Source organism: Pipistrellus hanaki, assembly GCF_964339955.1.
Source record: "Pipistrellus hanaki genome assembly, chromosome: 17".
Classification (NCBI taxonomy): domain Eukaryota; kingdom Metazoa; phylum Chordata; class Mammalia; order Chiroptera; family Vespertilionidae; genus Pipistrellus; species Pipistrellus hanaki.
This window is the reverse complement of record NC_140519.1, coordinates 9,546,104-9,573,282: the sequence shown is the minus strand read 5'-3', so window position 1 is coordinate 9,573,282 and position 27,179 is coordinate 9,546,104. Positions and strand designations below refer to the sequence as shown.

At 41.9% G+C, this 27,179-nt stretch overlaps 1 protein-coding gene across 7 annotated transcripts in view; it reads left to right on the top strand.

Moving 5' to 3' along the window:
- The window catches only part of NSMCE2 (NSE2 (MMS21) homolog, SMC5-SMC6 complex SUMO ligase), a 213,555-nt gene that overhangs the window by 40,996 nt on the left and 145,380 nt on the right, over positions 1–27,179 (top strand). For all 7 annotated transcript variants that reach the window (XR_014793226.1, XR_014793227.1, XM_084864876.1 and 4 more), the window contains exon 3: positions 3,677–3,783. Coding sequence is in view for 5 of the 7 variants with exons in the window: in XM_084864876.1 (XP_084721002.1) it covers positions 3,677–3,783 (107 nt within the window). In the remaining 2 variants the exon portion in view is untranslated. The remainder of the gene's footprint in view (positions 1–3,676; positions 3,784–27,179) is intronic.

The following is a 27,179-nucleotide window of genomic DNA, read 5'->3' as shown; positions in this document are numbered from 1 at the left end:
GTGTTGGTGGCAGGTGTACAAACTGCAGAAAGGAAGCCTGAGTTGGCGGTGGCCTCTGCCTGGGGCAAGTCACCTCACCGGCTTAGTGCTTCAGTTTCTCATACATAAAGTGGAGATAAAATGCTCCATCTCTTCATGTTGCTGTGAGGCTTAAGGTAAATATGGTGCCTCATAAGTCTTGGCACATAATGAAGTGTTTACTAATTGTTAGCTACAGCTACTGTTATTATAGACTTTTTTCATCATTGTCATTACTGTTCATGCTTTATCATCTGCACCAATTTTCTCTAATGCCAGGCTTGCAGAGTGTGGTGCAGAAGTACTCTCCTCTCTGGAACTGTCCTTCTGTGAATTTTAACATCATCTGTGTGGTTCTCTTCCTTCCTGCTCTTTCCCCTTCCCCCCACTTTATTGGTGCCAGCCTCTTTCCTTATAGAAAAATCACAATGAAAATATAAAAGGCAAATGAATCTATATTATCATGTTTTCTTCATATTTTAATTCAATTGAATATTTGAGCAGGACAATTTATAGTTGGCAGAGGTTTAATTTCCAGATTTATTAAATTAAATGGCCATATAACAATATTGCAGAAAAGGGTGCTATAATTCTTTGTTGGAGCCCCAAAACACTAAGGCATCATTCTTGCCCATAAGTGGATTATAATCTGTTTGGAGAAATGTGATGAATGCATATAAAAAGACAAGATTATTTATGGTTGTAAGTGCCACAGTATCAAGTAAAGTTGTGGTAAATTAAGCGATATCCTTCCAGGCTGACACAGTGTAAAAGCAAGTAGGGCTTGTGCTCAGTCCTTGAAGGATGTGCAGTGTAGAATTTGGTAAATTTTTAGGGAGGGTTTTGTTTTTTTGTTTTTTGTTTTGGTGTCAGGCGTGGGATAAGTGGGAGATTTTGATATTGGGATTATATACTGTGGAATAAAGGAGCAGTATTAAACTGCTCTGGCTGGTCAGTTTCTCCACACTCTCCTACTCCCAACCATTTTTTTAGTCAACAACCAACTCCCTTTTTATTTGTTCATCACTTTTTTCCCTTCTGAATTCTTGAATTCCTTGGGATTTATTTGGCCTTTTTGCTTTTTTTTAATGCAACAATATGCTCTTTCTTTTCTATAGTTCTTTAGTAGAAAAAGACATAGATTCTTTGCCTTCCCTAGCCTAGTGTTTCTGAAACATGAACCCAAATAACATTTAAAAAAAGATGTTATAGTCTGGCCAACGTGGCTCAGTGGTTGAGTGTTGACCTAGAACCAGGAGATCACGGTTCGATTCCTAGTCAGGGCACATGGCCTGGTTGCGGGCTTGAGCCCCAGTATGGGGCTTATGGGAGGCAGCCGATCAATGATTCTCTCTCATCATTGGTGTTCCTCCCTCCCTTCCTCCCTCCCTCCCTCCCTCCTTCCCTCCCTTCCTTCCTTCCTTCCTCCCTTCCTCCTTTTCTCCTCCCTCCCTCTGTCCGAGGTAGGTTTGCAACTTGATATGGACATTCTCATGGCCTGTCTCCCAGATACCATTATGGAATCTCTGCTAGTTCTTGTCTTCAGTCTCTGGTCTCTACAATAGACCAAGACACTGGGCTTAGCCTAAAGTTATCTGATGGCATCGCTTCCAGGTGTGGTGTGGTTCTCGGTTATTTTTAGGACTCACTTCCTGACCTCTTCTGGTGTTTTCCCTCTGTTGCCTCAGGCTGCACCATTCATCAGGTAGACTCTTCAGCTTGTCCCAGCATTCCTGGGCCCTGGAGCTTTAGCTGAGGCTGTCTACAGTCCCAGTTGGCCTCTCTTAGCCTTCATGCTATGAAAGACCCAGCCATTGCTCACTTTCTCCTTTATAGGAAGGGTCTCCTTGGCCTTGTATTGGAAATTGCTATCGGATTCAACTCTTGCTATTATCCATGGGACCTTGATAATAAGAATCATCATCCTGTTTATTTTACTTTGCAAAACTTTTCACAGCATTTTCATGTCAAAGGCACATTACTAAGTGCTTTTAAAAGGTGGTCAACATTTTATCAAAGTCTAGGTATTACAAATCAAGAGGTATTCTCCCAGAAGCAGGTTAGCTCTGGATATATTTTATGGGGTGTGTTTATAATTAACGATTGTAAAATTAAAGACTAATGGTAAAGACTAGGAAAATCATTCTAAAAACCAATGTAAGTGGATTTTATTATTTCACGACTTTGGGACGATATGTCATATTGTTCTTCAGCGTAGACAAGAAATACCAACATTTGAATAAAGGGCCTTTGAGGGACTGCATTTCCACATGTTTATTATCCTGTGTTCGTTCTCTTTTCCTTTATGTTTAGTGCTTAAGAAAACTGTTTTAAAACACTTTTCCAGTCTGCTGGTCACTGTTTAGTCTTGTGTTCCCTGAGGGTATTTTAAACATAGTAAGTGTAGTTGCTTCATATTCTGACGGATAGATTATCCCCACATCTGAAGCATTTATGGATCTGTTTCTGCTGATCTTACTCTTTGGGGCTTGTTTTCTTGTGTGTTTTAGGGTAAGGTTCCCTCCTTCCCCTGTAATCTGTTCATTATCCTTAAGGATCATTTATTGGGATTGTTTGAGGCCCAGGATGAGTGACTTCTCCAGAGGAGAGTATGTGTGGGTTCCCTCACTCTGGGACCACCCCAAGATCAGAAGTTCTTAGGTTCCCAGGACCACTCAGGTGAGGGGGGCCCAGGCTGAGGAGGGCTGGTGGTGGCCACATGTCTCAGAGCAGGTGGCTTTCTCTCCCTCTTCCCTCGGTTCTGCTCAGGGGACAGGGTGGGATTGCTTTTGGCTCATCTTATTCTGAGGAAGGAACCCAGCTGACCACATGACTTTGTCTGGTGCTCCGCTTTACTTTTTCATTTCCCCCCAGATTTTGTCCTGGTTATTTCTTACTATCTCGTGGCTCTTTTGTTTTTAAGAAGATTTCTTATTTCCAGTCGTTTTAGTTGTCTTCAAAAGAGGTTTGGCCTGCATAACCTAAGCTACTGCTATTAGACATGGAAACCTTCCTTATTTGGTCTTTAACAGTCCTGTGAAGTCAGTGTGTAGGTAGATGACTGGGGAGCTTTAGAAGATAAGGGAGCTGAGGCTGGCAAAAGTGTAGTGATTGGTTTAAGATCATAGAGTAAGTGGCAGAGCCTGGAACTCCTGAGTCTGAGTCTACCTTTCTGCCTTTGAGCCTTAAAAAAAAAAAAATAAAATAAAAAATAAATAAATATATATATATATATATATATATATATATATATATATATATATGTATATTACTGATTTTTGACAGAGAGGAAGAGAGAGGGATAGAGAGTCAGAAACACCGATGAGAGAGAAACATGGATCAGCTGCCTCCTGCACACCCCCTAATTGGGGATGTGCCCACCACCAAGGTACATGCCAGAATTGAACCTGGGACCTTTGAGTCCACAAGCCGACGCTCCATCCACTGAGCCAAACCGGTTTTGGCACCTTTGAGCCTTTTTCAACTGGGTATATTCTTAGAATTTTGAATGAAGCACCAATTTGTTGAGGAGTTTTAAAAAACATGTAATACCTTTACAAAATCATTTAGAACATTGATTGATATATGTTACATTGGTGCCTTCACTCAGATATTGTATTTTAAATGGAAAATAATAATTGCATTTTCTTTCTTTCAGCTGAAGTGAGTAGTGAATACAGTATGGATAAGGCAATGATTGAATTTGCTATGATGGATCGGGAACTAAATCATTATGTAAAGGCTGTTCAGTCGGCGATAAATCATGTAAGTTTATACCATTCACCTCGTTATATTTGGCGACAACTCTGACCTAGAAATAAAAACACAGAATCAAAATTCTTCCGTAACCTTTACTATTTCCTTATTAGTTTTTTCTGTAGCAGCCATTAATTTTTTCCTGTAGCAGCCATTCATGTCTTCTTAATCAGGAAGTTCATAGAGTAGGAATCTTAAATATTTCCCCAGTTAGGCCACCCACATTTAATTAGAACATTACATCTATTTTAGGTTTTCCTGCATCTTTTGGTGTCAGACTTTCTAGTCTAAGCCTCCTTAGACCTAAAAATTCCCTAAAACTTGTTTTTATTTTTCTGTTTGCTTAAGCATACAATTTAGACCCGTTTTAGTTACTCATTCTCCAGCTTTAATTAATATGCAGCTCTTGCAAAATTCATAGAATCAGATAATACGGAAGAGTTTCAGAACAGGTTTAAAAATAAAGAAGCTTGGCATTTTGGTTTTTCCAGAAGCCAAACTTATCTTTGTTGACTCCAGCTGTCACAGGAACAACAGATTGGCAGTTAAGGTGGGAACATAGCAACCTCCTTTTCAGCAGTACCGGGTTGAGTAAGAAGTGAGCAATCCGATTGCAATAATGTTTCTGAGAAGTCTTTTGTCTTCTGAGCAGTGGAAACTCCCCTTTGAACTTATTTCATATACCTGTGTAATAGGATGTCTTGTACTTCTGGTTTCTTTATTTGCCTTTTCTAACCTATCTATGGGAAAATTCCAAAAATCAAATATTTTACAAGATTGGCTGCTAGTCAGGGGAAGATAACATATTAAATATGGCTTAATACCTAAACCATGCCTAATGAGCATTACATAGTTATATGAAGTTATGAAAAATTAAAAAAATAATTTCCTGGTTTAAAATTTTTCCCTTTTTTGGTTGTTTGTATTGACTAGTATTTATTAAGTGTATTATTTGTGGTTAAATTAAGAATATCTGCTTATATCTAAGTAATAAACTCCTTCAGCTTATAAAATTCTGATGTCTCTAAGCATGGTGACTGTTAGTCTTGGTATTGGGACTATTTCTTGTATAGGAAAATACGAAAATGACCTCCTCAGACCACTCAGACCAGAGGCTTTTGATTCTAGCCCACGCCTAGAACCAGCCATCTCTACTCTAAAGAGATTCTGATTTCATTGGTTTGGAGTAGGACTGGGAGACAGTCTTTGTAAAAGCTCATGTTAATATATGTCTCCAGGGTTGAAAACCACTGGCCTCAAATAGCAAGGCTGGCTTTTTAGAATAAAGTGTGTTTGCTACCAAAGATCAGAGTTAGCCATATTGTATAAGTCAGCCCTGCTTCGACCTGTACGTTCTGTGGAAGTTATTTGATAGGCTTGTCTGTCTTTCACTTGGAAGTTGTGCAAATGTAACAGCACAGTGAACATCAGAGATAACAGAGTTGGGAAGTTAAAGAATTTAACGTGGATATTTTTATTCCTATTGAACTCAAGGATTCACAGATCCTTAAGGTATTTTTACATAAAGAATTGAACTCTTCCCTCCTTAGAACACTGAGCCACTCATAAAAAAACAAAAGTTAAAGACAGAGATTCCCCCACCCTCACCTTGCCTTCATCCATTCAGTAGTTAACAGAATTTCTTTCATCCCATTGCCCCCACCTTACTAAACAGAAAAGATTATGCTTTGGGTTTCATCCCACTTTTTGGTGCTAACCTCAGAACGTGGAGCAACTGGATTTAGTGATTCTTGTGCTGTTAGGAAGGTCCCTGGTCTTTCATAAGAAGAGGAAACATAATTTTGTTATTTTCTGAGGCAAAGTTGTGCTCTCTATGTAAGCTTGACACAAGACCAAGAATAGTAGACCATAATTTTAGAAGGTTTCTAGATCTGAAACCGTATGGGGACATGACTTGTATTTTGAGGAAAATGTTTTACTCCTCTTACTCTACTGTGTTCTTTATATACTTGGAGTTATGGACATTGCTATCTTGTTGCTTGTTTTGGTGAGGGATAAAAAATGAACACTAGCTTGGGAGGGGCCAGAATGGTATAGCTCTTTAGAAATAGCAATGATCTCAGGATCAGATACCCTTCTAACCCTAATTAGTTCTTCCATTTTCTAAATTATGATCCTGGGTCAACAAAGGAAACCCTTTGGAACTTTCTGTTCTTCATCTGTAAAGTCCTTGGCTTGCCTATTTCACAAGATTATTCTGTGAGTCAGATTAGAGCACTGTGTGTGTATCAAACCCTTGGACATTCATAAAATTGGATGAAGATATGTTACTGCTGCAAACCCAGATTTCCAAATGTGTTACTTATAATAGAAAGATGGAACAAAAGTTTTAAAAACAAGTACTTTGCTCACTTCATGTCGAGGCTTTGAAATAAAACGTGCATTGGCTTTGCCCTGTCTTAGTCTAGAATTCAGTAAACATGGGATTAGATATAAGCTGGTTAAGTTCCAGAATGAGGTGTTCATGATCCCTAAAACAGAAACTGTTTTAAGTCAGATTACTCAGAAAGAATGCAGACAATAGGAACCTGAATGAGTCCCTGCTTAATTTCTGCTCTGCGCAGACTTTGAAGAGCTGCAGCACTCCCATTACTATGTCATCTGCCCAGATTCTAATCCATCCTATGGTTTTTCTATGTTTGAATGTTCATATAGTCATGTTGCATTAAAAAAATGTAACCATCTAAAAGCTTTAGAGCTTATTATTTAAATAAATGTCTCTCTCCCACTCTCACCTTCACAGAATTCTGAAGGCTGTCTACCTCTGAGGAGGTTTACTTTGGAACCTTAGATGTATAGGTCAGTTTACCCACAATCCCTGGGAACCCCCTTTCAACTGAAGCTCTCAGATTGCCTCTCTTTGTCCTTTGAGAAAATAGAGCTGCTGTATATTCTCCAGTGCCTGAAGATTTTATTTGGAGTCAGTATTCTTTTCAGTGCTCTGGAAAAAAAAAAAAAAAAAAAGAAATAGGACTTTGCAGGGGGAGTATTATGCAGTGAGCACTAAAGAAAGTCCCAGATAGATAGTCTGTATCATTTCTAAGAACTCAGAATAAATGGGTTACATACCTGTCACAATTCTTTAAGTGTTCATTTCGAACCACAGAGTGCGGTATGACTTCTTGGGCCAGGTCCGTCATGAGACCACCAGATGGAAGAGTTTTGAAAGCTGTAAAATGGGTGCAATCACTGCCTTTCTCACTGTCACTGCCGGGGAAAAGCTTTTCTCAGAGAGAGAGAGAGAGAGAGAGAGAGAGAGAGAGAGAGAGAGAGAAAGAGAGAGAGAGAGAGAGAGAGAGAGAGAGAGAGAGAGAGAGAGACAGACAGACAGACATATCCTCAGGGGAGGATTAAAAAAAAAAAAGGATGGGTGCCGTGAAGCTAAATGATGGATGTCCTAACAGGTTCAGATTAGTTTTATGTGTCATTAGCAGTTAGTGATAAATACACATCCTCTTTGCTTTCTCATGAGTGGTCTCTTCCTAGAATTTAGCAAAGTAACCAAAGCTTGAGATTCACATTATACTTCAGCATTTATTTTTTTAGTATGATACTTAATTGTGTAATGTTACTTTAACAAACTTTAAATCTGAAAAGAATGGTCAGGTTTGCTTGTATATAATTCTTTTAACATGTTTATGTATTGAAAAATCCAGAGCATTTGTATTTTCTTCACTTTCCTCTCCTACTCTCTTTAGTGCTACGTGTATCTTATAGGTTATGTAAAATTTGAAAACATTGAAATTAAGCTATTGTGGCACTTTTTTTTTTTTTTTTAAGTTAGTGTTTTATAACAATTCCCACTAAAAGCCTGGGGAGGGAAAGTATTTTTCTTCTTAACCTAATAGGAACAATTAAGGGCTAAATTGATCTGCTTGTGTTGTTTCTTATAAATCTGTTCATGGATGTGCCCCGAGTGCTGTGGTTTCTACTTGATAAGCCAATTCAAAAACTTAATCTGGTTGAGAGTTAAAAGAGTGGAAATATACCTCGTGTAAGCTGTTGAAACCAGCACAATCTTAGATATAATAAAAGAATGAGGTGGGTCAAAGGTATAGCTTACCTCAGCCTTATGCAACTCATTTAGAATGTTTTTGACTTGTCACTTCCCTGTGCCTCCTCACCCTTCTACCCTCCATCAACGGGTAAGCTTCACCTTTTGTAAATCTTACTTTAAAGTTACCCTATCATTCACCACTTGAACATCAACTCTTACAGAGTATCTTGCAAATTGGAAGTTACCATTTTAGTCGAACCAAATTTGGGAAGTATTTTTTCACTTAGAAAGCTAATAATTTACAGTATCTGAAGAATGTTCCAGGCCAGATGGTGTAGTTTACTGGTTATGATTGTTTACTGACTAAAATGTGAGGTGCACCCACATTGTGGATCATTGACAAAAGAGAATTCAGAGGAAGGGGGTTATAAAACTTGGGGACAGGAGATTCTCAAGCATCAGAGAAATGACTGTTATGGCAGAATAGCATGAAGATGAGAGAGGACGGTGAAATTAGTGAAAACCTCCTGGAGCATTTCCTCTTCTCCACTCCCTGTCACACACACCTGACACTGCACAGTGGTATTGTCTCTTCACACCTTTCTTGTCAGAAATTCCCAAGTGATTTCTATCTGAGCCTTTTCTCCTATAGGAATATTGCCCACAGTGGGAATTAGCCAGGAAAGAAAAAGGTGACTTTAGGAATTCTCTCTTCAACCACTTGGCCCCAGGATGTGTTTGCTTTGGTGATCACTGGAAATTCACTTCTATGCTAGTGCTTTAGAGCTCCCTCTGTAACTACTTCCAAATTACGGTTGGGTTTGGTAGCATTTTGTCTAATGTGCAGAGAGAGTTAGGTGTGGATATAAGATGTCACTAATTGGGTTGCCTCTATAGGAAAAAATCCAGATAGATATTTCTCAGGTCACCAAGCAATGTAGCTGCTAATAGCGAACGTTCTGGTCTGTGCTCCATTGAGGCTGGTGTTCATGGGTAGTTTATAGAAATCCATCTTCATGTTTTGTAGCTATTAAATGCTGGATTATAAAACCCTTACACTCTGCCGGGCCTTAATGTGCCTCTAGTGCAGCATTTTCAAAACTTGGCTCCATAATACTAATTAATTAGGCCGTGAATAAGTATGTGAGGAAAAAGGATTTTGTGGTCAAATAAGTTGGAGGAATGCTTGATTGAAAAATCTCCTTAAAGACTCTGAAGCCTTCTACTCGGGTTTATGCCTTGTGATTCTCCAAAGGAAGGAAGGCGTTGCAGTGATCTGATTTTGTTCAACTGGAAAACCTCTCTCTTTGGGGAAGAACTGATACCCTACAGAACCCACTTTGGGGCTTTTCCTAGCTGTCAGGAGGCTAGGGGAGGGCCCAGCAAGTTGGGTGGCGTTTTCGTGGCATCAGGGGGGGTGGGGAAGTGCATCAAGCACCCTATCTGACACTTCCTCGGAGGCGTTTCTGCAGGAGCTCTGGGGAGAGCCAGGCCTCTGAAACATGCAGTCATGCCCAGCCGGTGTGGCTCAGTGGTTGAGTGTCGACCTATGAACCAGGAGGTCATGGTTCGATTCTGAGTCAGGGCACATGCTCAGGTTTTGGGCTTGATCCCCAGTGTGGGGTGTGCAGGAGGCAGCCGGTTGATGATTCTCTCTCATCAATGATGTTTCTATCTCTCCCTTCCACTCTGAAATCAAGAAAGATATATTTGAAAACAAACAGCCCCCTCCCCCCAAAAAAACAACAACACAAAAACACACACAAGAAAACCCAAAGTATGCAATTGTCACTTGCCTATCAGAGTCTCTGTTTGCAGCACACAGGACCCTGTGTGGAGCGTTCATTCAGGAGAGCGGAGAGGAGGGGACAGTTTCGGGGGAAGGAAGAGAGGGGCTTACAGAAGAGCAGAGCGGGACACAGCAGCGGTGTGGGCAGGAGAAGTGTACAGACCACTCTAGGTATGCTCTGGGGTGCCCGTGTTACTAAGCACCTTGGCCTCAGTGGCACCAGGCATTCTGGCAGCCAATTACTCAGATATTTAGGTGATGTTAGTGTTCTTTAATACAGCAAACTCCTGCTTTTTTCTGACAGTGAGCATAGTCCAGGTATAGCATCGAGCCCTTATTTTGGGCAGTTACTTTAGTCTCCTTGCATATCACACTTTTCACCGTGATTGAGATTTAGGCTTTACCCCACCCTCTAGCAGTAGAAGGGAGGTGAGGAAATGGATTACTACTTTACCAGTTAATAATGGCGGATTTTGTAATCAAAGAAAACACAATAATTTCAAGAGAGACATCAAAAGTGCTTTATTCAAAGTAATATCCGTCGCTAGCTACACATTTTCCCCATCTTTCAGGAAATTTATGGATACCGTCCCAATAGAACTTTTCTTGTTTTGAGGCAAACCTTTCAGAGACCCAATTTTCCATTTCTTCGTACATTTTGAAGTGCTGCTCAGAAAGTGCGTGTGCCATCGATCAGAACAAGTGGTAATCTGAAGGAGCAAGGTGAATATGGTGGGTGGGTTAATACTTCCCAGGCAAGATCTTTTAACATGTCTTTAACTGGTTTTGAAGTGTGTGATGGTGCGTCATCGTGAAGCAAAACTACTTTGCCATATCTTCTGGCACATTCTGGTCATTTCATGATCAAAGCGTGGTTCAAATTGATTATTTGTTGTTGGTAGTGATCAGTATTAACGGTTTTACCTGGTTTGAGGAGCTCATAATACACCACACCTTCCTGATCCCACCAAACGCAGAGCATTGTCTTCTTTCTGAACCGATTTGGCCTTCTAGTCGATGTTGATGGTTGATCTGGATCAACCCATGATTTTGTGCATTTGGGATTTTTCAAAATAAATCCACTTTTCATGGCCAGCCACAATTCATTGCAAAAAAAAAGACTTTCGTGTTGTTGAAGCAACATTTTACTGATGACTTTTCAGTTTTACATTTGTCTTTTGTTCAGTTGATGTGGCACCTATTTTCCTTCCTTTAAAATCTTTCCCATTGCTTGTAAACAATCGGAAGTTGTTTGCTAAGCAACGTTTAATCTTTCTGCAAGCTGTTTTTGAGTTTAACATGCATCTTCATCCAATAATGCTTATAATTGTTGGTCTTCAAACTTTTTCTGTTGACCTGGATGTCCTTTGTCTTTCACATCGAAATCATCACTTTTAAAGTGTTTAAACCAGTGTTCACAGGTATCTTGAGATGGAGCATGTTCACCATAAGCTTTCCAAAGTATACAATAAAATTTTCTTCAAAATAAAGTAATGAAGTAAAACTTCCCGCAAATGCTCTCTTTTTTTTTTGGCATGAAATTCAACATTTTAAAGCATAAAAATATCTATGATATTAACACCTTCAGCAAATTTGACATATGAGGTTTTGAAGCTTGTTGTCAATACAACAAAATAGCATACATATCAAATGGCATATATATCAACATATGTGTAACTCCATCTATTGAAAAAAATCCACATTATTAACTGACACACCTAGCACATGGGGAAAGAGATCACTAAATGTTAAGGTGCACTGTAAAATGGATGCATTTTCAAAGTGTGGAGGTGAAAGCATTGCTGGTTTATTAATCTCATAATTAAGTTGTTCAATTGGTGCCAATAGTATGCTTAGTCTAGTGAAGATACAAAAGCCTCTTGGCATGTGTAGACAAAATAGCCACAAACTAATATTAACGGAGAAATAGATTGACAGAGAGATTGAAAAGGTGCTGAAGAAATTCAGAATAAGGAAAAGGAGACTTAGTTTAAATTCTATCTTTTCTACATGGTTACTGTAAGCCTCAGATTCTTCTTAAAGCGGGGATCATAGTAAAAGTCATAGTGTTCTGGTAACAATGAAAACTGATAGCATGAAAGCCCCTAAGTTATGTCATACTGATTTGTAAAATTGCCAGAGAATTCTGTAAAGGAGAAGTCATTTCCTATGATCAAATTGAAATAGTATCTGAAAGGAAATTTTGAGTTAAAACTTGGAGAATAGAGTAGGCAGCAGGAAATAATTGGGAAAGACCAGAGACTGTTGTTGAAGGAAGGGCCTCTTTCCTTAGGAGTGTTCGTAATGGGGGCAGGGGGTTTTGGTAATAGGGGCAGGGCGTGTTGGTGGGAACTTAGTACTAACTTACGGGCAAAACCCAGGGACCAGGCCAGTGCAGAGGCCACTGAGCAGCATGGCATTTGGTGGACCGGATCGGTTAAGTTTACTTAAATCTGTAGCACTGAGAAAGATTATGCCTTTAACATAGGCTAGTTAAAAGTGATAAGGGGGGCGGGAGGGGTCATACTAGAGAAAATAATCAAGACAACTAAATCAAAACTTTGGTAATTCAGAAATAACTTTGATGCTTTCTTAGCTGAAGTAAACAAAAGTTACTTAAAAGATGTGAGCAGAATAGTTCAGTAAATAGCATCATGAGACACTCAGGTGCCCAGACAGAAATATTTCTTGAGACATGTCCATCTGTAAGTAATTTTGGTTTACATTCTTAGCAGCACCCAATTGAACAATATTGGGAGAGAAAAATGTGCTGGATTGATTCCTCTGATGTGTCAAATGCGAGTTGTTAGCTGTGTTTTAAATGTGTAGTCTCTGCCTGTTGCTGTCGAGTGATAGAATGGAAAGGATGTGAGGGGAGACTGTTAGTGGGCATTATCTTTCAGTCCCTGTGAGGGCAGTTGTGCTGCAGCACAAGCTCTTTCATTCAGAAGGGGAGCCGGGCCTAGGGAGCCGCCAGTGGGAGCATGGAGCCATTACTCCCCCCTCTGCTTCTCTCAAAGCATCGAGCTGCTGGGAATAGTGACACTTCATCGTTCCTTGTTCTGTATCTCCGCCAACCTGATAGTCTAACCACCGGCATTTTTAAAATTTCATTTCCCTACCCCACCCCCAAGGAAAATATATGTCACATACCAGCATTCTTTAAAATAGTGAAAATCCATATGTCCATGTATCATGGGCTGGAGTAATACAATCTGCTACTGTGAACAGACTTTAATCATATCTTCTGTTCTTTATTTCATCTTCAACTAATCATTTTATTATCCTCTAATAGTGGTATTTCAAAAGACCAAATCAGTGTTACTTAAAAATGGAAACGATAACCAGAAATAGTTTAAGGTGATTACATCACATGATTGATTTCCAGACATCCTGACTCGCTTGCCTTTTACCTTCCCAGATCTCACATACTTCATCGTCTGCCTTCCGGCTGCCTCAGCTGCTTGTGGTTCCTGGAATGTTACTGGTATCAAGAAAGCCCTCTCTACCCATCAGCTTACTCTCTGTCACACTGAGGTTTATTCCTGCCCCCAACATGAAACAGAAGCTAAAAATGCCACATGAAATACTAAACAGGAACTCTACACGGACTAAATCCTGGGTGTGCTCAGAGCATTCTCTTGTTAAAATCAGACATTAAATTTGATGCATAAGGTTACTCCGTGTCTTTAAAGTCTCAATACAAACATTGTGTGCTTAATTTTTTTTAGAAGAAATTCTTAAAATATGACTTAAAGCACCTATAAATAATATAGATGCAATTAGAATATGTCCTACCACCTTTTCTATAATAGTAACGGAATCGGTACTTTAGATTATGGAATTAAAGTGCTTTGCCTTTGTAACATAGAATGTGTATGATCCCGTTGCAGTGGTAAATTGGTGTCAACGTCCAATTTGATTACTGAGTTTTCTTCTATATCTGCCTGCTGAATGGCTGTGTGACCTGAAGCAATTTGCAAAATGAACTTAGTTATATCTGCCCCTATCTCTCTCGGAGTGATTCTTGATTTAAAAAGTGAGATAACATATGTGAAAGCACTCAAGAGATAAAAGTGCTATATAAAGGCAAGGTCTGGGTGTTCTGTCCTGTTAACTTTTAACTTCTATTCCTTACCACAAAAAACTCTTTGGTACCATCTAAACTCAGGAAAAAATGACAGTTAGGTGACCTGTGTCTTGTTTCCTCACGTTTGTTCTCTTATCCCACAGCTTAAACTAGCAGGAAGAATGTCTCTATTTTACATTCATTTTTTGTCTTTAATTTAGTCATCTTTTGGGTAAATGTTTATTTCTGTCTTCCCCAGAGTTTTGCATGTATCTCCTGTAACCGTTCAACAAGTGACTAATATAGATTGGGCTTGCTTCGTCCCTGAGTCACTTTATTATGAAACACTTAAAAGTTGAACATCTATATATAACAATGAGGAAATAATTTAAAACAATTTCTACTTTCTGAGCTGAAGGTTTTAGTGACTAACTCATCAGGTGGCAGTGAAGAAGGAAATTAATGAAAATTCACAAAGCCAGACAGAATTAGTTTAAAAATAATTTTAAATCACCAATCTTTGATTGATAAAGAGTGTTGGCTGGGAAATAAAGATCTGGCTTCTGATCCTTGTCCTGCCAGGCTTCGACCTTGACAAATCACTTAACTTTTGTACTTCAGCTTCCTCATTTCTGAGACGAGTAATAATAGTATTTGTTCTACATACTTCACTGGGCAATATAGATAGAATGCGATTATAAATAGGAATGTGACCCTCTCCCCCCAAAAAAAGTGAAAGATGGTTCTATAGTTATTATATCCTGACAGTCCTCAGCTGACATGTCTTATCTGAAAGGCCACAGGACCAAAGAGTGAAAGCGACTTCTGGAATCTGCTGGAGGGAGTCTCTGAGCTCCAGGACCTGGCTTTCTGAATGGACTTCTGGAATACACACTCCCATAGAAATAACGCTCAGCGGCTAGGTTTTCAGGCTAAATTAAAAATAAATTTACAAAATGATTTAATCATAAGTAGTTCATTGTGATCCAGTTTCTATAAAACTGGGACAAAGCCCATGTGTAGTAGAGGTATCAGTTTGGTGTTTCGAATGTTCTAGCGGACTTAGCCCCAAACTGGGAAATAGTGAATTCACATCTGCTGGCTGTGTCAGTGATCTGATATTTGTCTGGGGTCATTGTTTGCGTGTTAAACCAGACTTGGAAATGTAGGCATTTCTACTCCAGTCCCCTGGCCCTTTAAGTAAGAGTCTGGAACCAAATTCCTTGTGCCAGGTAAGGGAGGGGGAGCCCGCTTGGATCCCTGGCCTCTTAGAGACCACAGTAATCTGGTTAGGTGAGTAGATTCGTGGACTCTGAGCCTTGGGGGGTTCAGGGACATGCTTGGTCTCAGGAGGCTTTTTGACATGTAATATGAGGCTGTTTTCATGACACCTTTGTGCCTGAGGGTAGCCTTACTTCATTGGATTTCTGTTGGGAGTAAGAACACTTTTATCTAGTTTCAGATATAAAGTGTGCTTTTGATGTTCTACATACTTACTGTAATTTTCCCAAAGATGAAGCTTTGGAACATTTACCCTAAGGGACTCCTCATTCTGGTATGACAAATACTAGTAAGAAGGAACGATTCTGTTAGTTTTACAGAACTACTTGAGAAGGCGAATATTATTAAGTGGACCTGTTATATTAGAAAGAGGGACACTTTAGAGCACATATGTCAAACACAAGGCCTGCGGGCCAAATTCAGCCCGCCAGGCCTTGCAATGTGGCCCGCACCGCGCTGTCATCACTGCACTCCGCTGTCAGTTTATGACATTGTCAGTTTATGACTGTTCAGTAAACCATTCGGCTCGCGATTTAGGCTGGATTTTAGATTTTGGCCCCTTCTCTGATTGAGTTCGACACCCCTACTTTAGAGGGTCCGGTATCATTGACCCTTCGAGAACTTTCTGTTTATCGTTTTTTTAAAGTGGCAGAGTATGAATATGAAGGAGTTTTTTTGTGTTTGTCCCCCCCCCCCCCCCAGTTTTAATATGATGCTTTGTGTTTATGTTTGTTAAAATATTTAGCCTTTTCCATCATAATAGTAAGCCCAGCTAACTAACATGTCTCTTGGGCTTGCTCTGTGCCAGGCAGGATTCTCAGTTGAGGCACTTTTGTCTCCCTGTCAGTTAGCCTGCAGATCTGTTATCCCCAGTTTTCTGAAGCAGTGAGGGAGAGTCTGTGCATGAAGAAGGGAGGGAGAGGGCCAGTATGTGGCATTTTAGGGAGCGGGTCCAGAATGGCTACTGGAGGGGTAGACTACTGCAGTGGGAACCAGGAGGCCACGCCTAACTGGGTGACATTGGGCTAGCTGTGTGACATTCTACAGACACAGTTTCTGTGTCTGTAGAAAGAGAATGATATGCATGGGGCTGTGGCAAGGATAAATGAGATGGTGTAGGCAAGTACTTCATGACCTCACAGGAAGTGAAGCTTCAAATACTAGGCACTGAGAAATACGAATTGCCTCTTTTGGTCTCCAGGCAGCAGGTGGTTTTGAAATTAAATTGGAGAACAGAATGCGAAAGCTGGTTTATAACATGTTTAAAGAATCATCCCACATTAAGGTATTTTCTATTGCTGCCTTCTCTAGCACTTCCGAGAAAGAGTATGGGGGAGCTGAGGGAGTGGACAGGGTGGCCACCAAGTGCGGGGTGTCAGGGATGCACAATAGCGGGCTCAGTGATATAACGTTACAGCGCCTTATGAAATGGCATTACCTGCGCTGCCAGGCTCGGCAGCCACCTTGGGGTTCTCACCTACTCGGTGTTTGGTTCAAGGAAGTTATTTAATCTCTCTGGGCAACGAGAATCAAATTACATAAATTATTCTGAAAAGTGCTCTATAAACTTTTTTGTTTTTGCTTATTGTTTTATTTTCTTGTAGTGCATTGGGATTTTGATCAGGTGAGCGGTGGATAGAATTCATTCTCATTTAGTCAGGAACTTCTTCTAGAGGGAAGGGATTGGAAGGCGGGAGGCAATCTGATAGCTTTAGTCGTGGGAAGTAATTTCAAATATGAGGAAGCCATATTAATTATAGAGAAGGCAACATCAGAGAATTTGATAGGCAAGGGTAAATGGAGCAGGTAAGGGATAAGGGATAAGAAGCATTAATCAACTGCCGGTGGTAGTAATTCCATCGTCTTCATTGTGTTGGGTGAGATGTGATAGCTGAGGGAAAGACCGGCCAGCTCCTGGGATTGCCTTCATCCTGTGGTGCAGATGTGCGGTGTGGTATTCAACTTATTATTTAGCCAAATCCTCAGGGCACCTGTGAGAGTTAGAAGTTAACTTATCGATTTTAGAGAAAAATTTAGTCGCCCCAGAGTAGATATTTTGCTTCTATTTTTCCTGTTCCTATAGTCATATGAAATCAGTTTTCTGTGGCTACAACAGAGATGGTGAATGTGTTCTTTTGGTTGCAGGGTCCTCGGGTTCATGGAGGGTGTGACCGAGGACCCAGGGCAGACATGGACATGGGGAGAGCTCTCACAGCCTCACCCCAGCTGCCCGAAAGGAGGAGCTTCCATGAAATTAACACAGCCCTCTTTCCGCCACCCCCACCTTGTCTTTTGGCTTTTTTTAGACTTGATCAGTAGTTCCCAACCTTTCTTTGGCCACGCCCCACCTACCTTCTCTAACATCCTGATGCCTCCCCTGTGACATATAATTCTTATTCAAACAGTGAACTCCTATTCACGTGGAGAAAGCCTAAAAGGCCATTAACTTGGTCTAAACAAGCTCCCAAAGAACATGGCATCCACAAAAGAGAAAAATAAAAGAACGAAAGGATAGTTTAGGTACTGAGGAAGAAATCCCTAAGAAATTGTTTAAAAAATAATATGAAGTGGTATGAAAAAATAGAAATAAAGTTTCAAAACATATAATAGATACCTGAAATGCATAAGTATGTCATAATACATATTTATATACTGTACATGAGGCCCCAGAACCATAAGAAATGCAAAAAAATCACTGTTAATAACCCATTCTTGAATTGCTCCCCTTAAAAATAAATTGCCCCCCTGTGGAGGGGGTGCCCCATGTTGGGAACCACTGGGCTAGATGGTATATCCCCCCTCTTCCACACTTTCTCCCTCTCTCTCTCTCTCTCTCTCTCTCTCTCTCTCTCTCTCTCTCTCTCTGTCACACATACACACACACACACACACACACACACACACGGACTGAGGCAAGGACTACTTCTTTCATTGCTCAGATCCTAAAGCAGGATGTCTCTTTACCTCCAGATAAGCTTCAGTATTTCCAGCCACTGCTGAATTTTATGGAAAAGAGTTTATCAGAAGGAGTATAAGAAAGTTGAGATCCTAATAAGTGAAGACTTTTCTAGGAAACTTGACTTTGAAGGATATAACACAGAATAAACAGGTAGGAAGGGATTATAATATAGACTTTGTGCACTGAAAGTATTGCAAAGCTGATCCTAAACAAAAGAGACTAGGAAAGAAATTATGTTAGGATGGGGATAGTTTAGGTTAAATCGGTAGAATTCTTCTAAACTACATGTTCCTTACATGAACAAAGCAATTCTTGGAGACAGTTTTCCCAGTTCCACCTGACCCATGACTTTGAGGAGGTGAGAGCAAGAAAAGGTGAAACCTTATTCTTGGGAAACTTCTACCGTATGTGACTGTCATGTTGCCAGTGAGTCAATTTGGTTGTCCAAAGGTCTCCTTAATCAGGTAGTTAGAATATTTCATTTGGTAAACATTACTTGGCCTATCATTTCAAAAACTGTTGGAAGAACTTTTGAAAGCACTAATTGATAAATTCATATCTACAGAACACTTACTCATTTATCTGCGGACTGCCCTTAAGAGTCTGGCATCTCTATCACAAACTCATGAGGATTGTGGTAGATGTTGGCCAAGCAGAGTGCTTGGTATAAACACGAAAGTATGCTTAAAAGGCCCCTTTGACAGCGCTGGGGAGCTTGTGCATTATACACTGCGTTTAGGAGGGAGGAGGGGGACACAGAGAGAGCTGGGAGGAAAGGCAAAAGATTCTGGTTTTTGCCTCCCAGTTGCCCTTTTCAAGCTGTAGTTTCCCTCCCTGGCCCCATGGGGTTCATGCTGTCAACCCGTTCTCCTTGTGACCTGGACCTGCCTGTCTAGCATGCATAGATATGTGGTAATAAAAATAAGAGCCTTGTTTCTATGCCCTGTGGGTCTAACACGTGCTAGGTACTCTGTTCCATCACCAGGTAGCCTCAGACGGCCGGCTGCCGGAGGTAACAGAACGCTCTCAGGGGAAGCTGAGGCTGCCTGCCCGCTCCTAGAGAAAGCCTGCACTCGTGCTCCTTTTCGACTTCATCGCTGTTAGTAAATTCCCTTCTTTCTGAGTCAAGTTCCTTTGACTTCCATGACTGCACACATCTGTTTGTTCTCCTGGCTTCCCTTCTCCATGGCCTCCTTGGTGGACCCCACTTCATCTTGCCATACAGTAAATCTTGTTATGCCTGCCTGCTCTTTGATTCTTTTCTCACATTGCACTCTCTCCTGAGAGGTAACAGCTATGCTTACAATTTGGCTTAATTTTCATGCTGCTGAGTCCCAAGCCCTTACTGCCATTCCAGATCTCGAGTCTCTTTGCAACTCTACCTAAGTGTGCTCGTTTAATTCAGAAGTCCCCGAAAGCAGTTTCTCCTCTGGTTTTCTTCTGGGCTCCTATTGCTTTGCAAGTGGCAACACTGTCTTCCCAGTTTCCCACATCAGAAACATGGTTAGCATCCCTGCTCCTCACGTCTCTCATTCCATCGCCAGATTTTATTGCTTCTCAAATCAGTTCACCTCCTTCACCCCATTTCACAATCTCAGGTCTCCTATGGCAAGTTTGCTGTGTGAAGTGTTGTTCTCGTCTGATATGTTTTCTCTCTAGTAGTGGCGCAAGAGGAATTTTAAATAGAACATTTGATTATTTTGCCCTCCCTTTTCGCAACTTTACTTTCTGGTGAGGAATCCCTGCTCTCAGGAATAAGTAGTTTCAAGCTTCCCCTGCTTTGCTCTGCAGTCTCATTTTTACCACTCTTATGCTCATTCTTGGAATGTTCTCTTGCCTTAGCACACTGGGAGTGCCCTTCTTTCACTTTCAAATAGCTAACTCTTTCTCACCGTTTGCAAACTTAGACTAGCTGCTTTTTTAATAACCCTCCTTCCCATCACCAAGTCTGTCTGCCAAGTGTATTACTCCAATTTCTCTTATAATACTATGCATTTCATCATTTTTCATAGCATTTATAGCTATAACCTTATCTTCTCTTAAAGTCTCAGATATACAGCTGTCTTCATTTCCATTCGTTTTATCCCATTTCACATTTAACCTGACCAAACTTAAGTCTGGATTTCTTTTTTCTCCCAGACCAGTCATTCCTCCAGACTTGCCCACGTCAGAGGATGGCACTGGTACTATTTCTTTAGTCAGGCCAAACCCAGTTGTCCTGAGTTTCTTGATCATTTCACAGCTCTTATCCAGCCCATCAGTAGGCCCTATTGTTCCCTCTTTACAGTATCACCTCACCTAGCTGGTGGGCTCAGTAGTTGAGCATTGACCCAAAAACCAAGAGGTCACCGGTTCGGTTCCTGGTCAGGCACATGCCCAAGTTGTGAGCTTGGGCTGCAGACTCCATCCCCAGTTGGGGCCATGCAGGAGGCAGCCAATCTATAAATTATTCTCTCAACAGTGTTTCTTTTTTTTTTTTTTTTTTAAATATATTTTATTGATTTTTCACAGAGAGGAAGAGAGAGGGATAGAGAGTCAGAAACATCGATGAGAGAGAATCATCGATCAGCTGCCTCTTGCACACCCCCTACTGGGGATGTGCCCGCAACCAAGATACATGCCCTTGACCGGAATCGAACCCGGGACCTTTCAATCCGCAGGCCGACGCTCTATCCACTGAGCCAAACCGGTCCCGGCTCAACAGTGTTTCTATCTCTTTCTATCCCTCTCCTCCCCCCCCTCTCTAAAAATCAATAAAAATATTTAAAAACAAAACAAAACAAAAACATGACCACCTCTGCTACTTTAGCTATTACCTTAATTCATATCATCATCACTTTTTGCCTAGATGATTATTGTAGCTTCTTACCTGGTTTCCTGCTTCTCACTAGTTTCTTGCTTTTGTCATCTCCCCCTCCCCCCCCAATCTATTCTTATCATAACAGCCAATTATCCTTTAAAAAAGAAAATCATATCGTCTCACTCCTTCCCATCTCTCCTAGAGTAGAGGCAAAAGGCCACACATGGCCTCCCTGGTCTGCCCTACCCTCTCTCCATCTTTACTTCTGACCTCATCTCCTTTCACTCTCCTGCCCTTTTTAATTTTCTTCAAGTCTTTGTTCAAATGACATTTGTTCATTGAAGCCTTCCCTAGCCATCCATCATAGAAGAGCTCACCTATCCCCACCCTGTTTTATTGTTGTTCACAGCACTTACTACATCGGCTAATTATGTATTTTCTTATTCTTCCCAACTACAGTGTAAGCTCCATGAGGACAGGGACTTGCTCTCTTGGTGTTCTCCTGTATTCCGGGCACCTAGAGCAGTGCATAGCCTCTGGTGGGCACTCAGGAAAGTAGTTGTTAAGACATAGACTTCCTAGTTTAACAGACCTGCCAGTGCAAATTCCAGCTCCAACACCGGTGAGACTTCTGACTACTTGCGGTTAGACCACTTCTGAGCCTCGATTTCCTAACCTGTAATATGGGGATGTGTTGGTTCTTACTTCCTAGGTTGTTTGTTTGAGGAAGATTACATGAAATAATCCATGTGAAGTGCTTAGCGCAATAGCTTGTCCATAATAGTAGTAAACTAAACTGTACATTGAGAGCAGCTCTTGCTATTGATACTGCTGCCAGTTCTTATAGGACTCCATTTAGTTGCTTTTTACTTACCTATCTCCTCTACCTGATTTTAAAATTCTGCTGTATCTTAAACTTGCTATTATAATGATGATGATGATGATAATGTGATTGCCAGAGGTGAGAGATGGGGAAAGTTGGGTAAGGGCTGTCAAAGGTACAAACTTCTAGGTATAAGATAAATACGTTCTAAGGCTATAGTGTAAGTAATGATAATGAAAACAATACTACTAGTAATAATAGTAGCATTTACATCTGAGTGCTTACTGGATGCCAGGAAGTGTTCTGTGAGTCAGTACTTTCCCTAGCACTTTCTACAGTAAAGGCATGTTCTCTCTCTGCATTGAAAAAAGGTAGCCACTGGGTGCAGGTGGCATCTGAATACTTGAAATGTGGCAGTGTGACTGAGGCATGAATTATTTTTATTTCATTTTAACACATTGTGGGCAGATCACGAGCAGTCTCCTGTTTTTATATTACACAGTGCTTTACATAAATGTTAAAGGCATGCCTTAAAATTAAATACCCATTGTATTTTGAAGTTATTTATTACATGTTCTTACAAGCTAATATCTTTTTAAAGTATGATACTTTGTAAAACGCTTTTTGTACTCATTCAGTAGAAACTTATCTGGCCACTGGGTAAAGCCAGCAATAAAACTACTGGTGCGCTTTGTGTTATTTTAGATTTACATAACCATATGTGGCTAGTAGCTATTACATTTAGATTTCAAAGTTCTAAATTCTTCATATGCCCTAATTTCTTTAATATTCATAACAACCTTATGATTTGGGCAGAGTTATAGATGAAGAAATCAAATTTCTCAGAGGCTGAGTAACTTGTTCAAGATTACACAAGCTAGTATGAGATAGAATTGGGACTTAATGGTTAAATCTCTTGGTTATCTGGTCTCAGGGGCTTTGTTGGCACCTGCAGTCCCACAGACAAAAGACCAAGATGACATGTCTGTTTTCTTGCTGCAAAGGAGTCCCGAATTGCTGGTTCCTATCCCAGTAAGGGATCACTCCTAAGGTGGGAAATTCCCCAAACATTGGAAAGATGTTCCAAAGATTCCGGACCAATGAACAAGCTTGGTTGCTCAACCTCTGTCACATCCACTCTTCTTCCAGACTTAAATTTGTAAACAGTGACAACTTCAAAGTGCTCCCTGCTAACAGTGCTGTCTCTCATAACAGTGAAAAACATGCTCTCTTTCCACAAAAGGAGGAAAGAAACAATATCTTAACAGTTATAGTTTCCAAGTCTTGAATATTGGGGACATGCTTAAGACTTTTGTTATTGTTTCATAATGACACTCTGTAACTAATGAGCCACCAACTCACTTTTTATATTGTAAAATACTAGAGGCCTGGTGCATGAAATTCATGCACGGGGGCAAAGGAGGGGTAGTCCCACAGTCCAGCCTGCACCCTTTCCAATCTGGGACCCCTTGAGGGATGTCCGACATCCCTCTCACAATCCAGGACTGCTGGCTTTCAAGTGCCCACCTGCCTGCCTTCCTGATTGCCCCTAACTGCTTCTGCCTGCCAGCCTGATCACCCTCTAACCACTCCCATGCCAGCCTGATTAATGTCTTAACTGCTCCCCTGCCAGCCCATTTGCCCCCTCCTCTGCCAGCCTGGTCACCCCTAACTGCCCTCCCCTGCAGGATTGATTGCCTTCAACTGCCCTCCCTTGCAGGCCTGGTGCCTCCCAACTGCCCTCCCCTAATTGCCTGATCACCCACAATTTCCCTCCCCTGCAGGCCTGGTCCCTCCCAACTGCCCTCCCCTGCTGGCCATCTTGTGTCCACATAAGGGCAGGATCTTTGACCACATGGGGGCAGCCATATTGTGTGTTGGAGTGATGGTCAATCTGCATATTACTCTTTTATTAGATAGGATAGAGGCCTGGTGCATGGGTGGGGGCCAGCTGGTTTGCCCTGAAGGGTGTCTGGGTTCAGGGTGGGGGTTCCCTTGTGGCATGGGGCAGCCTGAGTGAGGGGCCTGTGATGGTTTGCAGGCCAACCACGCCCCCCAGCGACCCAAGCAGAGGCCCTGGTATCTGGGATATATTTACTTTCTACATTTGAAACTTTGTAGCCTGGAGCAGAGCCAAGCCTCCTGCTCACTCAGTGGTGGCAACCATTCTTGTTTGGGTTTGTTTACCTTCTATAATTGAAACTTTGTAGCCTTGAGTGAAGGCTTAGCCCAGCAAGGGCAGGCAGAAAGTTTGGCTTCCTCCATTGCTAGGGAAATGCCTCCCTCCTGCTCTCTGTGGCTGTAGCCATCTTGGTGGGGTTTATTTGCATACTCGCTCTGATTGACTGGTGGGCATGGCTTGTGGGTGTGGCTTGTGGAGCAGAGTGATGGTTAATTTGCATATTACTTTTTTTTATTAGGTAGGACTAGAGGCCCAGTGCATGAATTTGTGCATGGGTGGGGTCCCTCGGGGTGGCCTGTGGGGATCAGGTCCCAGCTCTTGCCCCCAGCCTCACAGCCACACCTGGTACCCTGCAGCCAGGCCTGGCACCTTGCCTTGGCCTCGTGCTGACCCCTCAACTGCTTTACCATCATGCCTGTGGGGCGCTCCGCCCCCCCCCTCCCCCCCCCCTCCTGGCTCGCTCAGCACCTGGTAGCCGGGCGGTGGCCCCGTTCCCCCACCACCACTGGTCACCATCTGCAGGGTGATTGGTGGGGTGATCAACCCCCCCCTCCCAGCTCCCGCCTTGGCCTGTTGCACCATCCTGCCAAGGTCCCGTTCTTGTCAGGGCCCATAAGGGCTGGCAGTGCCTCCACTGCCACCTGCTGCCACAGCTCTGTCACCGAAGCCCACCATGTTCCATGCTACCCCCTGGTGGTCAGCACATGGCATAGCGAGCAGTCGAACTGGTCTAATGACGGCTCAAAGGGACAATTTGCATATTAAGCTTTTATTATATAGGCTTAGAAGAAAGGGAAAGAGAAAAATCAGTTAAAAACATAAGACGTACATGCCAAACCAAGGAAGAAGTAAGAGTGGATACTTCAGTCTTAGCTTTTGCTGTTTGTCTGTAACTCAGTTGGTGTTTTAAACTCCCTTTCTCCACTACCCATTTTATGTTCTCTCTGCTCTCAGCCAACTCTGAGCTGGAGGAGGTTTTTATCTGACTGTAACACCTGGGCTTTCATTGCTGAGGTATCTGTGTTCTTGATGCTCTTCTGTCTGTGTGGAATTGTTTTTGATTTCCATTGTCTTTTACTAGTAGACATGGCAAAAACCTGGAGGATTTCTGGTTCCAAACACACACCTTCCTTTTCTCACTCTGTAGCAGTAATCCTGTTTACCCTTGATAATGAGGATTCATTGTCCCAACCAGTTCTATAACCTCACTTTTTGTCTGTCTGTTGAATGTCATGAAGAGCTCGAAATCGCTAGATTGCAGTTTAAGCTTTCAACTCAGTGGAGGCATTGTTAAGTCCTTTAGTGAAATCATTTTTTTCTTGGGTACTGAGACTGTTAAACCAGCAGAACTAGAGTTACAGTCATGGGGAAAAATCCAAGTTGGTCATTAGGTGTGATGAGGGGGGAGGAGATGTGTAACTAATTCTACCTTTGTCCCCTGGCTCCTAGGCCCATGTGTTCTGGCTGTGGGAGAAAGAGTGCCATGAATTATTCACGTTACAAGCCTAGTGTTGGCCATCATTCTAACCTCAGGGGGTGGTGTGGCCCAGGTAGGTGACTTAGCATTCTGGCAGATCCTCTTTCTGGATAATGCGGTCCTTGGTAAGACCAGTAAATCCCAACCCATGGCTGTACTTTCTTCACTGCAAAATCTTGAGTGAGATTCTGTGATGATAAGTAAGGCATTTAGTAATTCTGTGGAAGACAAAGGCATTGTGGACAGGAAAGGCAATTTCAAATTCAGAATAAGTGTCTTTTCATCTAAGAACTAACACATTGATAGGGGCAGAAGTAGAATATTGGGGACCAGCTATCATTGTAAGAAATATTAGTAATGCTATGTTAACTGTGTTTGTTTTGTGCTGATTAAAGAAGGCACATTCTAGCCTGGCTGGGAGTTGCATGTGGGACTGGGAGCTCACCTGGAAATGAGGCCCATCCTCTCTATCCCGGAGCTGCCTATTAGAATGGAAAAATTAACAATCTTGTTGCAGAAACCAAGCAGCCAGCCTTTTGCATGTGCCCAGCCCTTTGAAGACCTTAGCCTTTGCATACCTGCAGGCCTTTGAAAATCTCCAGCCTGCGTTTCCTGTGATCTGCCCATTTGGCATACCCCTTTGCCTATTTCCCATGTAATCTTTGTTCTTCTGCCCAATATAAGCAGCTGGCTTATGGTGGGGGGACTGAGCAGATTTTTGTGGATGGCCTGCCACTCTCCTATACTGCCAGCAGCATTGGAATAAACGCCCATATTCAGCCCTGTCTCTGCCTCATTGGCTCCAATAGTGACAGGCTGCCCAGACCCTTTGATTGTCCAGTTACAAAGTGACCACTGAAGTCTGAGGATATATGCCTGAAATCAAGTATGCTTTCATAACATTAAGATGGGGTATAAAAGTTGTTGGAAGCACATGCAAAGCAAAATGAGGTTGAAAGGGGGTTTGAATGAGTTGAAACCATCTGTCACTGACTCAGTATGACCTTGGGCAAGACGCTTACCTGCTGTGAGCTGCCATTCCTCACATCTGTAAAATTGGACGGTGGTTCTTGTGTATGTCAGGCTTTGAATCTCTCAGATGAAAGGTGCCGTGCATGTGCACAGTAGTTGTTAACAACAACAGAAGGCAGCCTCGTCCCACCCCCCCGCAGCATGGCCTGTTTAAATCATACAGAGCTTCTGTTGCCTATGAAAAATGTCCTCACTGTTTGCGTTGTGACATGCTCGCCTAGCATCTGATAGGGTTCCTTCTCAGCACTCACCACAGTTGGTGGTGGCATATTTGTTTGACTATTTGAATAATATTTGTTTCCTCCACTGGATCCCAAGCCCTATGGGAACAACAGGGCCAGGTTTGTCTGTTTGCATTGCATCTCCAATGCCTTCCACAATGCCTGCGTGGGGTAGGCATTTGGTAAATATTTATTGAATGGACGAGTAAATAAATAATGCACTTGTCTTTAAATTCTGCCCAAACAGAACAAAATCAACAGTTTGTCGCCACCATCCCCTTCCTGGCCCCCAATATGGGAATCTCAATGCTGCATTCGGTGTAAATGCTGTGGCTCCTGTTTGCCCTAATCGTGTAGTGGGGATGGTGCTGAGAGAAATATATTAGAGTGATTTTCAACAGCATGAATGTTTAGTAACAGATGCACATTGATGGCAGGTTGCCTCACTCAACTGCCATCTGTTAGACAACGGCCCGTTCCATGCACGGCATTGGTCCATTAGGACTAGACCAGTAGCACTCTCACACTGTTTTAAGTTTTTTTATTTTCAGCATTTTGCTGCAAGGCTCGAAGGAGGAAAGACATTTCCATGTCTGCTGGCCACTGCTCACAATGGTGTGTCACTGCACCTTGGCAAGCTGTGCAGTCCATGGCTGTGTAGTAATGCTCAACCAGGAAGTATTCTCTCTTAAGGGTTTTGTCAGAAGTCAAACTAAATAATGGCCCAGGGAAACTCACTCAACTGTAAAGAACT